The 15,058-nt window shown below is 40.4% G+C and overlaps 1 protein-coding gene across 1 annotated transcript in view; it reads right to left on the bottom strand.

Annotated features, from left to right (window-relative positions):
• The window catches only part of LOC124605852 (GTP-binding protein 10 homolog), a 68,214-nt gene that overhangs the window by 29,645 nt on the left and 23,511 nt on the right, over positions 1 to 15,058 (bottom strand). The window contains exons 4-5 of the mRNA XM_047137785.1: positions 7,215 to 7,433; positions 6,371 to 6,609 (exon numbers count right to left, since the gene is read on the bottom strand). Of these exons, the coding sequence (XP_046993741.1) occupies positions 6,371 to 6,609; positions 7,215 to 7,433 (458 nt within the window). The remainder of the gene's footprint in view (positions 1 to 6,370; positions 6,610 to 7,214; positions 7,434 to 15,058) is intronic.

Genomic DNA, 15,058 nt, shown 5'->3' with positions numbered 1-15,058 from the left:
TTTTGAAAGCTTCTCAGGCAGTTATAGATTATGGTGGCACGAAGACTATGCTAGATGAGATGAGAAACTGTAGACAGGACGATGCGCATCCGAGTGTGTGGAGACTATGTGTGTTGTATGAAGTGATCATTCCCGCAGTCAGCACTAGAAAGGTAACTGTCACGTGTCATGCCATGCATCAACCCATGGATCTGGTAGTGGAATGTAAGAGAAGCATACCACTGAAGAATAACTTGGTCATCCCAGCCTAAGTTGTCTTGTTTAAGAACGGATTCGTTGAATTGTGGATAGTTAACTGTTGCCGAGAACCGCAGATCCTTCCAAGACACATGTGTGTAGCAAACACTGAGTCGTTAATTGCAGAACAGCTGAGCATCATAGAAACCTCTGATGCCAAGTCTGTGGGCGAAATTGGCGCTACCACTAAGAGCTAAGATCTTCTAGCTTGACTATCACCGGATCTCACTAAGGAACAACAGGAGAAGCTACTTGCCATTCTTCAAGAGTTCTCTAAATGCTTCAATACACAAATCGATGGTGAAACACTGGATTAGCGCTGGAGACCATTAACCAGTAAGCCAGAGAGCATACCGTGTGCCAGCAATGGAACGTCGAATGATTCGGGATGAGGTAGAGAAAATGATGAAGAATGACATCATTCAGCCTTTGCAGAGCCCATGGTTGTCACCCGTGGCTCTCGTCAGGAAGAATGATGGCTGTTGGCACTTTTGTGTTGTTTACAGGGAGCTTCATAAGATAACTAAAAAAGACGTTTACCCTCTCCCATGAACTGACGATGCACTAGATTGTCTGAAGCGGGCTAAGTTTTTCTCAACCATGGACATGTACTCGGGATACTAGCAAATCGAAGTAGATGTGGCTGATCGTGAGAAAACTGCATTCATCACCACTGAGGGCCTGTATGAGTTTAAGGCAATGCTGTTTGGTTTGTGTAATGACCAGCAACTTTTGAACAGATGATGGATAATCTTCTATGGCACATGAAGTGGACAATGTGTCTTTGTTATTTAGATGACATTATAGTGCTCTCAGAAACACCTGATGAGCATATAAAAAGACAGAGGGCCAATCTTAAGTGTCTCCAGCAAGGCAGACTGAAACTTAATCCAAGAAACCATCTTTTTGGAGCAAAAGAAATCAAAATACTTGGACACCTTGTGTCAAATGAAGGTGTGCGGCCAGACCCAAAAAAGCTGAGAGCTGTAACAGAATTTCCTATTCCTAAAAGTATTAGAGATGTGAGAAGTTTTCTCGGATTATGTTCTTATTACCGTCGTTTTATCAAAGACTTCTGTATTAAAGCCAGGCAACTCCAAGAGTTGTTAAAAGCTGATGCTAATTTTATCTGGGGTGGTCCTCAACAAGATTCTTTCGATGTGTTGTGAAAAGCTCTGATGACTGACCCTGTACTTGGTCTGTATGATGAGAGAGCACCTACAGAACTACACACAGATGCCAGTGGGCATGGAATCGGCACTGTTCTGGTGCAAATTTTGGATGGGAAAGAGAAGGTTATTGCCTATGCTTCTAGGACACTAACAAAAGCTGACAGAAACTACTCAACTACAGAAAGTGAATGTCTTGCTGTGATCTGGATCATGTGCAAATTTCGACAGTATCTCTATGGAAGGCCATTCACAGTTGTTACAGAGCATCATTCACTTTGTTGGTTGACAGGTCTTAAGGAGCCTACAGGACGACTCACCAGGTGGGCACTACATCTTCAAGAGTATGACATTACCATAATGTACAAAAGTGGAAGAAAACACCAAGATGCCAACTGTCTCTCAAGAAAACCTGTGCAAGACCATCAAGACTTTGATGCAGATAGTGACTGTCTCACTGCACTCCAGGATCTCTCTCTGCTGAGCAGAAGAAGATCACCAGGATATCTCAAATTATGCTTGCCTTAAATTGGTCGTAGGATGTGAAAGGACAATTTAAGGTAGTTAATGGACTGCTTTGCAAGAAATACTTTGATCCGTTTGGAAAGAGGTGGCTACCAGTGATTCCTAAACACATGCACTTAGATGTTCTACAGAAATTCCAAGACACACCTGAGGCCGGACATTTAGGATTTATTAAAACATATGATAGAATCCAAAAAAAGATTTCTCTGGCCAGGTTTATTTAAGAGTGTATGTCACTATGTGTAGCACTGTCGAGACTGCCAGAGGAGAAAGGAAGTTCCTCAGAAACCACCTAACTGACTCATACAAATTCCACCAACCGAAATGCCTTTCCAGCGTGTTGAGATTGACCTCCTTGGAGAATTTCCAACATCTGCTAGTGGCAATAGATGGATTATTATCGAGGTAGCCAAATTCATCGTGGATGATATTGTATTAAAACATGGTGCCCCAAGGCCAGTAATTACAGATTGAGGGAAAGTTCTTCAATCGCATCTTGTGACAGAGATAAACCGTCGATGCAACATTACTCATCACATGACGACTGCCTACCATCCGCAAACTAACGTGCTTACTGAAAGCTTTAATAAGACTTTGGCCAAACTGCTATCAATGTTTGTCAATGTTGAGCAGAGCAACTGGGATGAGGAGCTACCTTGTGTGATGTTTGCCTACAACACTGCCAAACAAGACACCACAGGATTTATGCCATTTTTCCTGGTGCATGTGTGTGAGGCGACTACAACAATGGACACTGTGTTTCCATTACATCCTGATGACGTGGACAATGACTAAATCAGCCAGGTGTTAACCAAAGCTGTGGAAGCTAGACAGTTAGCTCGACTCTGCACGTTGCAGGCTCATGAATATGATCGCCGAAGGTATTACGCAAGCCACTGCCCTGCTGTCTACCTGCCTGGTGACCTCGTCTGGATCTTCACTCCTGTCCGGAAGGTTGGTCTCTTTGAGAAGCTCCTCAGGTGCTACTTTGGACCTTATAAGGTTGTAAGACAATTGTCTGAGGTTACTTATGAGGTTGAAGTTGAAGATTTCAACCCCAACAGACGACGAAAGATCTGAGATACGGTCCATGTCCTCCGAATGAAGCCCTATAAGGGTCCTGCAACCCAGGGTAAATTCGAAGCTCCAGTGACAGGCAACAAGCGGAAAGGTGACAAAAAGTGTAGTAGCAAATGAAGTTCTAAGAAGATCACCGCCAGGGTGAGAATCAGTCATTGGGAGTCGGAGAATGCAGGGCCGATGACTTGTTCCAGAACTAGGAGACGCTGTTCGTTAAGGAGGGAGCAATGTCACAGAAGTAGCTGAGTAGCACTGTGGTGTAGTGGTGATGATACTAAACTGTTGTGAGTTCAAAACTCACCTGGACTCTACAATTTTAATTTCTATATATGGTTTGAGTACATTCTAGAAGTATCCGCAAATGTGAAGAATCATTGTACTGGAATGTTCTGTAGCTCTATATATACTGTATGTGTTCTGGCTAGAAGCAGCGCTGAATAAACTTTCGTTAAGTGAAGTTAGTGTTCGTCATTCATCTACTTACACCTTCTTCTATGAGACAATATGATCACACAGCTGTCATTTGTATATAATCAATTCTCTTTGCCAAGGCTTACCAATGTACTGAAATACGTCTGATGAAGTTTTAGAGAATCATCCATGACAATATGAAATGCTGCTGAATTTCGTTTCATGGTGTCTTCTCCATTGTGTAGATTACATGAAGAAATTTCATTCATTTTATGTGCATGGTGTAAAAAAAACTTCACATTTTAAGCATTTATTTACAGACTATCATTATTGTAATTATTTTCTGTCATAATAATGAGTTACTTATTAATTTCAATTAACAAAATACACATGTGTGAAATGTTTAACTGAAATATGAATAAAAATGTAAAACATAAAATAACAAAATTAAAACATAAAACAAATATAAGTAAAATAAATAACTAGAATCATAATGAATGTTTATATATTTAATTAGGTATGTTGAAAATGCTACATCACATTTTGTACAGCTTCTTCACTTTATGTCATAACAAAAGTTTTCACTTTTCAAAATTAATTAATGGCGGTGGGGTATTTTGCAAAATTTCAAATTACTACAAAAGTTGATTACATAGTTTTCAAGAACATTAGTTACATATAAACTTTTATATTACAGACATTTTTTATATATCATCACTTGAAGATATTCCCCCTAAATGTGAAATTTCCTTATGGGATGTGTTTTACCCTTTAAAAGTGAAATTGGGCACAAACAAAAAAATATGTACTGTACTACTTTGGACCCTCTACTATTGACACTTGGAAATATTCCCTGGTCAGTAACAGGAAAGATTAATCAACTTCTAAAGAGGAATAAAATCAATACAGTCTTGAGGCCGCCAGCAAAAAATTGGCAACATACAAGGCCTGTAAAAGACGACTTAGGCCTCTGAATGTCAAGACTATATAAATACCTTGTGTGTGTGTGGACAATTTTATGTCAGGCAGAATGTGTGTACTATTGAATAGCGCAGTGTAGAAGATGACAGGTGGTTCCACTTACAGTATCCTAAAAAACCAGTGGTAGCGGAGCATGCTCTGGAAAAGAGACATCGAATCACATTCAATGAGATATCTGTTATTAAATGTACTAACAGTTTCTGGGATAGTGGTACAAAAGAAGCAATGCAGATAAAAATTTGTGACAACATCCTTGACAAAGATGGTGGCCTGCAGCTAAAAAAAGCTTGGGAGCCTGCTATCAGAATGTTCAAACGGGTGTGGCATGTGCACAACAAAAGCATTAGCATAAATGGCACTGATTTGACTGCCACTGATGTCAAGAAGGAAGCAAGACTATACAAGGATGGCAACAGGAATCACATGACAGTCACAATCACACAACGTTCACCACATGGCAATGGCAAAGGAGCACCTTACTGAAAGCTTGTGGATTTTAAACCACTTGATGTGGCTGCTAACCCAAAGAATTTTATCAGTAAATAGCATCACAAAATTATTTTCTTGTTGACAATAACCGTTTCTTAAAATTTTTTCCTATGATCTATTTTCTTTACAGGGTAGTAAATATACTATTACATGTAGCGCACTTATTTCAATAGCAGTGAGAGGCACTACTCTTGAATCATATTAGACTAATAATCCCTGGTCCGATATCCTGACTAAACTGAATGCGAAGTCCAGTTAGTTTTTCATACTCACTTCAGAAAAGGCCACTTGGTGCCCATACCTGTCTCTACTACATTCTGGGAACTATATAAGATGCAGAAAAACAATCTGACCAAAAGTATACGGCAGAAAGACAGCACCAGAAAAAGGAATTTGAGTATAGGAACTAGGGGCCACAGCTGAATATTTGCGGTGCTATGTCAGTGTGAAAATGGTGGTCAGTTTGAACATTTGCTATGAAATACTTGTATTAATTAAGTGGTGGCAAGTCTGAGTACAAGAGCATACTCATTTTTCATTTACTTTGACCTTTTACTCTGATTGTTGCCAGCATCATATTTAAAGCTCAGCAGTAGAGGGTAGGAGGAGTCGGGGCAGACCAAGGAGAAGGTACCTGGATTCGGTTAAGAATGATTTTGAAGTAATAGGTTTAACATCAGAAGAGGCACCAATGTTAGCACAGAATAGGGGATCATGGAGGAATTTTATAAGGGGGGCTATGTTCCAGACTGAACGCTGAAAAGCATAATCAGTCTTAAATGATGATGATGATGATGATGATTTGACCTTTTAGACATACTGAAACATAAAACAAGGACACATGACTGTTTTTATTTCTGAAGAAGTGCTGTAGGATATGTCAACTAAGTATAATACATGTGTATGTGATGCTGTAAGTTTTTCTTGTTCCCATCATGATGATTGGTTGGCCCAAAGATTTTGTTTATGAATCCATTTCCTGTGAATTACATTACAATTTGAGTAAAGATGTCCATGTGTCAGATTTTAATTACATTTCTGTAGTGCTGAAAATATTCAACTGAGTCCTCTAGTTCCTATAATCAAATTCCTTTATTTAATGCTGTCCTTCTGGCTTGCACTTTTGGTCAAATTGTTTTGCTGCACCCTGAACATGTAGTGACTTGCTCATCCTGAACTTAGATTGCTAAAGAAGACACAAGAAAAACAAATAATTAAGGAAACAGATAAAAGTGATTGATTAGAATGTGCGTTATCAACATCAGTTCCAACATTTAGCAAACTGAATATCTACACAACACTAATTGCCATATTTTTACTGCCTACTAACTCTCATGGGACAGAGTGAGAATTAAGGCCAAATAAAATCTTATGTTATCACTATCTTGAAACATAACAGTGTTACATATAATCTTGGATTTCTCTAACAACTGAAACCATACACTACTTGTTACTAATGGGCAATCCATACGCCTTACCTTATTAAGAAGCACTACAGTATCAAGACATGTGTGATGCCTGTGCTGCGGGCTCAGTTGGAATCCTTGCACATCGGCAACAAGTACTAGGAGTCGAGTGCGTTCCACATGCTTAAGAAACTTATGGCCCAGTCCCACATTCACATGAGCACCCTCAATAAGTCCAGGTAGATCTGCAACGCTGATCTGCCTCATATCTGAATATTCAATAATTCCAATCTCTGGCCTCACGGTTGTGACTAGGAATGAAACAAAAGATACTTTCTATCAGTTTACAGCAATAAACGTTACACTCATGAAAAATCTTTGAGACATTTAGATTTCCAGTGAAATTACTTACACAGCTTTTCAGATGTGATAGATGTGAAAATTTGGGTGATACTACTAAATTCTTAATGATCCTCATAATACATTAGCTTGTCTGTAGTACGTGACAGGACAAAATTATAGCATTTAGAGCACATATTTGGTAAGTAATTTTTTATGCATAATGTATCTGAATGGAATGGAGGGCAAACAAATCATATTCACACCTTGTGCTCACAATCATATATAGTTTCTTATCTGTCGAGTACATACCTGAATGCTGTTGTAAAGTAACAAATATCACGTACAGATGTAACGGTAACAAGATAAATTTGTAGAAGAAAAAAATCCTATAAAAATAATAGTAGACAAATTCTACTTCTCTTACTCTTACAATGTGATAAATGGTTAATTTTAACAACCACTTGCAATAAAACAATATTTTTTGTTTTAGACAACTACGATGATAACTGATTTGAAACACGGTGTTAGTATACTGTATATCTATGCAGAAAAGAAAATGCAGTTTAGTTCTTACAGGGATAAGAGGCCACTTTTGGCTTCGCTTGAGAAATGGCTCGCAAGAGGGAAGATTTCCCTGCGTTTGGAAAGCCTACAAGCCCAACATCTGCGATAATTTTTAAATCAAGAGTGACAGAATGCACTTGGCCACTTCTGCCCAGGAACTGAGAATGTGGGGCACCACCGGCACCACCTCTTGCTAGGAGGAGTTTCTCTCCATCATTGTCCAACTGACCTGAAATTATAATAAATGATCATTGCACTTCTAAGAATACTGTTAAATGCTGGGAAGCAAATTAATTATTTAAAATAGAATACCCTTAGTTATATGATTTCTGGCATAAAACCTGAAGTATCATGCAACACAGATAGTTTCTACAGTCAGTTGTTTACCCAGTTTATCTTTCATTAGTACCACAGCAGAGAAACGAGTGTGAGCTACGACAGGTTGACAGTAGATATGAGTACACCCACTGGAGGAGAATTGGTAACCACATTGCGGTTGTGTGATTAACTAGAGTTAACCAGACAAAATGTGCTCAAAGGCTAATGAACAGGAGAAGGTTATAAACAGGTGTGTGACTATACGTTGCCTCTGACTGACAAAATAAACATTGCTGCCCTCGGCAGTAGAGCGAACAATAAAATCTGTAACGGTTGAGTACATTTTGAACCTCTGACCACTGCAGACTATGATGTAATTTGTCCAGCAAAATAAACTAAGGATTTGTCTACCATACTCCATGTGCCGTTTATTACATACGAACTCCCACTGTTACCACATGCCCTACAGTGGAGACCCCATCTGCCACACCATGTCGTGATTAGGAGCAAATCTGCTGCGCCGATGGGTACTCAACAACGCTGCTATACCAAAGCCAATTTTTCTTTGTAATCTTGGGAAAAAAAAAAGAATAATTTGTTTCTTGCCATTAACACTTTCAACACCGCCATCTTTACACCCGGCACTTGGCTGTGAACTGGCATATTTAATGGATGTTTGAAATTAGATTGCAAAGAATAGAAAAATGATAGGAATATGGTTCTTGCATCATTTAAAAGGAAAAAAGTAAGAGCTTTACATGAATGTGAGTTTATTTTACAATATAAAATACAAATGCGTGTTATAATTAAAAAAAGAAAACACAAAAATATCGTGGATAAAAAAGTTTTACATGATCTCTCTCTTGAGTAATGCAATTATTACTGTATCTAAATTTAAAACAAAATATCACTGGACTGTCTAACTGCAGGTACTTGTTAACTGGAGTATTTTAATAGTTCAGATGTAGTTAGCCTTTGTGTGAAAATCCTGGAAACACTGTGGGACGCAAAGGCCAACGCCACAGTCCTTGCACCACCATCTACTTTCCTTCCTGATGCACTTACCTATCTCTTTCTTCCCCCTGTCTGAACATACTTTGCAATGCCTAGTAGTATCACCTTGTTTGCAGTGGGTGGGGCCTTCTCTGGAAAGTGCCTTGCAAATGTCCTCTCAATTTGTGAGGATGAAGCGGCTTGTCGCTGAAAAATATTTCCGCCCTTCTCAGCCAATTTCTTTCCCACTCTGTGAATAAAGTCTACTAGGGATACATTCTTCCTAGTGTTCTCTTTATATAAAATAAAACTGCTGACAGTTGACACGATAAACAAGTGGAAAAACAGCTTTTACCACCACTTCAAAGTTTTTCGGACAAGCGGATAATAGCTGGAGAACTGATCTCCTCTGTCAACCCCAGCTTTATTCTTATTGTAATCAATAATAACGTCTGGCTTTACAATTTCTGCTATTCCACCTTTGGCCCTCACTGCAATACTAGTGCTGGTAGACTTATGCTTTGTGGAAAGACAAAAAACATCTTGTTTTGACTTCCAATTCACTGCCAAGAGTTGGTGTTTCCTTTGAAAAACTATCTTTTTTTTTAGTTTTAGTGTTCTGAATATTCGTCGCAAACCTTTCCTGTTTTTCATTACAGTTCCCACTCCAAGAGCTTTATTTTCCCACAACATGTCCAAAAGGGATGGGCTGTTGTAGTACCTATCCATATAAATGCAATGTCCTTTGCCAAAGTACTGTGAACACAACCTTTTCACAAGGCCCTGGATACTATTGTCAACACTGCCTGCAGAACCTGTACATACATCACAGTTTAGCATATAACCAGTTGATGAATCGCAGAGAGCATACAATTTTAGTCCATATTTATTGAGTTTGTTTTTCATGTATACTCTGAAGCTTGTTCTACCACGAAAGGGACACATTGCCTTATCTATTGTCAGATTTATGTCTGGACGAAAACTAATTTTGCTTTTATTCACAAAGAAATCAAACAAAGGCCTCACTTTGTGAAGTGGGTCGTGCTTTTCTTCGCCTCTGCTAATGAACGTAGCACTGTCATTCAAGTGTAACATCGACAATGGAGCGCAAAATCGATCGCGACTCAACAGTTTACTCGCAAATCCTGTCTGCGGAAACAGATCTGTTGACCAATAATCACTGATTTTCGGCAATTTGACAACGGAAATATGCAAAATAATACTGAGAGACCAGTAAATCTCTTGCAGTTTTACTGCAGACCACTTATGCCAAACAGAGTTTATTTTCAGGCTACCTTTGCGTTTCATTGTCGTAATAACGTTACCAGCGTACAGATTCGTTTCACTTTTGATGAGCCGAATAAGGTCGTCATCAAAGAAATAACTAAAATATCGAAGCTCCTCAGTGGCATCTGAAAAATGCAATGCACCGGCGACTACTTTCTGGAAATCCGGCAGTGCTGGTTGATCGTCTAGTTCCGACCAATCTTGTTCTTTGCACGCAGTGAGCCACACACGACCAGGTACCACAGATGGTGACTGATGGTCTGTACCATTGTTTGCATAGAAAAAAATAATGCTAAGATTGGTACTAAACGGTACTAAATGCAAATGAAGTAATGAACATTACTCACAATACAAAATGAACTCTTCACTTTATGAACAATTGAGACGAATACGTACCTGAATCATCACTTGTACTTTTGTCTGGGGAGTACGAATCCTCCTTGTCAGACATTCTTTATGGAGATGCAGGATCTGAAATGGACGATTCTAAGATCTCTGCCTCCGTCAACTCGCTGCGCGATATTTTCACGACCGTAAACACCTGTGAATGAACTGCAGGCAACTTCGTCTTTGCTGTGCTCACAGGCACTCCCAGGGTGAGATAGCCAATAAGTGCTTGCCTCTTGCGGAAGAAGAATGAAATACCTCCACATTAGTTGACGAAACTGCTTCGGAGACGCGCTAAACGCACTTACGGAGCCAAATAAAGGCTCGCCCATACGGTATAAGGGCGCCGTCGCCAACGTCAGGGCGGCCGCGCCCGTATGGCATACGGGCACCGTGCTGTAAGTGTTAACAGTGTTCCATGTGCATGTTTCACTACAAAGCAGGAAGCAGTGTCATCCATTTTCACTGTACATGTCAACAGTGAGACAATCAGAACACAAGTAGCATTTACAGAGACTGTGACTGTACATGATTTTTGAAATAAAAATTACTAAGCTAAAGTATGAGTAAGAAGAATGTTTAAGACATTCTGATGTATTAACAGCCATAAAGTTTCATTTAGAGTGACACAGTAATAAGATATCTAAAACATAAGTTGGATCTACATCCAAGCATGGAACAGCACCAATGCGGCTGCTAACTAATCATTGCGTTTGTGTTTGTTTACATCAGCTTTATTATTACGATGAACAAAGCACAGTAATAGACTTATCTATTGTGTAAGGATTATCTGTGGGCACTTTAAAATTGTTTATTCCAAATGCAGGAAGGTGAACCCATTGCATAATTTGAAAGTTGTGTTGGTTGATTCCTAGTACACTTATGTCATGCTAGTTCATTAGCTGCTGCCTTAATCTTATTTGTTTCTTAAGGGTAAAGGGGGAATGAAAGTATAAATTCAAATTTTCCCTAGTCATTGATCATAAAAGTTGTATTTTAAAAAAAAAGCATTGTGTGATAAAATTGTCTTAACAATTCTCTTGTAAGGCTAAATGGGGGTTCACCTCCTGAGTCTTCTGTTTAAGTATTTGCGAGTAATGAAAGCATGAAACTCTGTTCATTGGAATGTCATTATATATGCCTGTAAACCCCAGCACCACCACTCCACTGCTATGTTACACCTTTGGTAACAGAGTGTTGTTGTGTAGGATTGTGGGTGGCATATGTCACCTCATTCAGTAGGCTTTCAAAAAGACCATATTGCAGCCGCCACACATTCGAGATCAGTAGACTTCAGCTGATCTGGCCTGGGGCCCCCCTCCACAACAATTACTGAATGATACAGCGAACACCGCCCCCCCCCCCCCCCCCCCCCTTTGGGCACTGTTTACAAACAGACGCCACTTCAGAGAACAATGTCGCCCACTTCTGTCCCTATTAGTTCCATAGCAGATTTGGACAGGAGGTAACAACTGCAGAGCACCTTGTGCTCACCCAAATGAGCACAGTAACCTGTCAGAGGTGCACCAGGCCGCCCTACAACCTCAAGACGCCTTAATCAACCTCACCTGCCCAAGTCTGCCATTTCACGTCACATTTCTGATGGCTCATGCTTATTTGTTTACGACCATCTGATGCAAACTTTCCTCATCAACATGGATGCTGATGTCAGCATTGTCCCGCCAGCTTGAGCACTGACTACTCTCTCACCATCATCACTCCAATTACGTGCCACAAATGACACTCTCATCACGGTCACTAGTACTGCCTCAATCAATTTTGACTTAGGGGTGGAGAGTCACATGCACTGCACCTTCCCCATCACTGAGATGGTTGAGCCAGTCCTGGGAGCAGACTTTCTGCAGCACTACCACCTGCTTCCTGACCTCACCCACTGTTATTATACAGTGACAGTCAGCAGCCAACCACTGGAGTTATCAGCAAAGTTCTCCTCGAACGTTCCTGTCCATCTCCCACCTCTTTATCAAATGGAGATACACAAGTGGACCACCTCCTAAAGTGCTCAGTGCTCTTTAGAGAACTTTGCTCTCTGATGTCCAACTATTTTTTGATAGACACTGCAAATGACATCGCAAGATTCAAAAACATGGATATTTGGCAGCGCGTTGCTGACAATGCAGCATTACTTCACATTTCTAAGCACAACCTTGCTGTCCTATAACATGTGCAACAGCCACGCCAAACATCTGCCTCTTCAGAGGATTCCAACATACTTACAGAGCCTATCTGCAAGAAATCTGAACAATTTAGTGAACTATATCCAACTTCAGAGCGTGATTCTGACAGTGTACCCACTGCACCCCCCCAGTGATCCTGCTCTACAATGTGGCATGTTTCCAGCCGTAGATGTACAGCCTACTATCAGGCCACATGCAGTTTGTGTTGTTCGCGATGGTACTGCTTATCGTATAAACACTACACCCTGCCCATCTATCTGATGTAAACTTTGATGCCTTCCTCTCCACAAAACTAAAGCAGCAAAGGCCACCATGGAAAAACTAATGGAGGTAAGCAACGTCCACCCATCGGACAGTCCCTGGGTGTCTCCTATAAAAGACAAATTGTGGCACCTGTGTGGCGACTGCTAATGGCTCAGTGATCGAACTGTTATGGACAGTTATCCAGTCCTTACTTTACAGGACTGCCAAAATATTCAGTGTTATTGACTGTACAACATTCTACCTCCAGATTTACATCTATATCACATGGTTACTCTGCAATTCACAGTTAAGTGCCTGGCAGAGGGTTCATTAAATCATTTTCATACTACTTCTCTACCATTCCATTCTCGAATGGTGCGTGGGAAAAAGGAACACCTAAATCTTTCCGTTCGAGCTCTGATTTCTCTTATTTTATTATGATGATCATTTCTCCCTATGTAAGTGGGTGTCAACGAAATATTTTTGCATTCAGAATAGAAAATTGGTGATTGAAATTTTGTAAATAGAGCTCACCGCAAAGAAGACTGCCTTTGTTTCAATGACTGCCACCGCAACGCGCGTATCATATCAGTGACACTTTCACCCCTATTGCACGATAACATGAAACAAGCTGCCCTTCTTTGCACTTTTTCGATGTCCTCCGTCAATCCTACCTGGTAAGGATCCCACACTAAGCAGCAATATTCCAGCAGAGGACAGACAAGTGTAATGTAGGCTGTCTCTTCAGTGGGTTTGCCGCATCTTCTAAGTGTTCTGCCAACAAAGCGCAGTCTTTGTTTCGCCTTCCCCACAATATTATCTATGTGGTCTTTCCAATTTAAGTTGCTCATAATTGTAACTCCTAGGTATTTAGTTGAATTGACAGCCCTTAGATTTGTGCGATTTATCGTATACCCAAAATTTATCGGATTTCTTTTAGTACCCATGTGGATGACCTCGCACTTTTCTTTGTTTAGTGCCAATAGTCGCTTTTTGCACCATACAGATTTTCTCTCTAGATCATTTTGTAATTGGAATTGATCATCTGATGATTTTACTAGACTGTAAATTACAGCGTCATCTGCAAACAATCTAACGGGGATGCTCAGATTATTATCAAGATCATTTATGTAAATTAGGATCAGCAGAGGGCCTATGACACTACCTTGCGGAATGCCAGATATCACTTCTGTTCTACTTGATGATTTACCATCTATCGCTACGAACTGTGACCTCTCTGAGAGGAAATCATGAATCCAGTCACACAACTGAGACAATACTCCATATGCACGCAATCTGATTAATAGTTGCTTGTGATTCCCGTAGTGGAAGAGGACATACCAGAGACAATGATAACTACGCATTACTCTTTGAGTTTTTGTGTATGTCTTATGGATTAAAAACTGCCACACAAACATGGCAACATTTTACTGACAAAGTTTTGTTCAGTCTACCATTTTTTAATGCCTACATAGATGACGTCCTTTTACTCTCACCATCATCGGAAGAGCACGAGGCTCACTTACAACAAGTCCTTGACAGATTAACTGTCGATGAGTTTGTCATTAATGAAGACAAATGTCAGTTATTACAAGCCCATGTGACATTTGTTGCCCACCTCATAGATGTCTCAGGTATCCAGCCAACATCAGAGAAGACTGACCAAATATGACTCTTGCCACCTCCCTTTACCTACCTCGAGTTACGCAGTGTTTAGGTATCAGAAATTTCTACAGGAGACACATCCCACACGCAGCTGAGATCCTCCTTCCTCTGAATGAAGTCCTGCACAGGAAGAATACTGCAAGGAAATGCTGCCTTAAGTGGACACATCCCATGTAATCCACCTTTGACAAAATTAAGGATAACTTCCTGTACATGACTATACTGGCTCATCCATCTCCCGACACCCACCTTACTACAAAAGCAAATGTGAGAGACCTTGCTATCGGTGGTTTTTCTCTCATAAAATTTCAGACATGTAGCGTAAGTTGATAACCTTTGACCATGAGCTACTCGCCACCTAAGAGGCCATCTGCTACTATTGAGAAGAGAGGGCAGGCCTCTCACTATTTACTTGGATTACTGTCCTCTGGCTGACATGTTACACAACCTTTCTGAGGACCCCTCCCCAGGCATGTTCAATACCTCAATTTTATTTCACAGGTCATGACCAACGTGTGCTACGTCAAAGGTGCTGACAACATTGTCACAGACTGTTTGTTGCGCATCATCTCTTCCTCTGTCTGGTTCGATTACCACCAGATCAACATAGTGTAAGACTCAGACCAAGACTTACAGAACCTTCTTCACAGCCTGGATACAGGCCTCAAACTTGAGTAACATACCTTCCATGGCTTCACCATACCAGTCTGGTGCGATGTGTCCTGTGACAGGGTCTGACCAGTTGTCCTGAAACCTTTTCCTA

Source organism: Schistocerca americana, chromosome 3 (assembly GCF_021461395.2).
Source record: "Schistocerca americana isolate TAMUIC-IGC-003095 chromosome 3, iqSchAmer2.1, whole genome shotgun sequence".
In the NCBI taxonomy this organism is placed as follows: Eukaryota; Metazoa; Arthropoda; class Insecta; order Orthoptera; family Acrididae; genus Schistocerca; species Schistocerca americana.
Note: the sequence above shows the minus strand (reverse complement) of the source record. Positions and strands in the feature narration are given on the sequence as shown.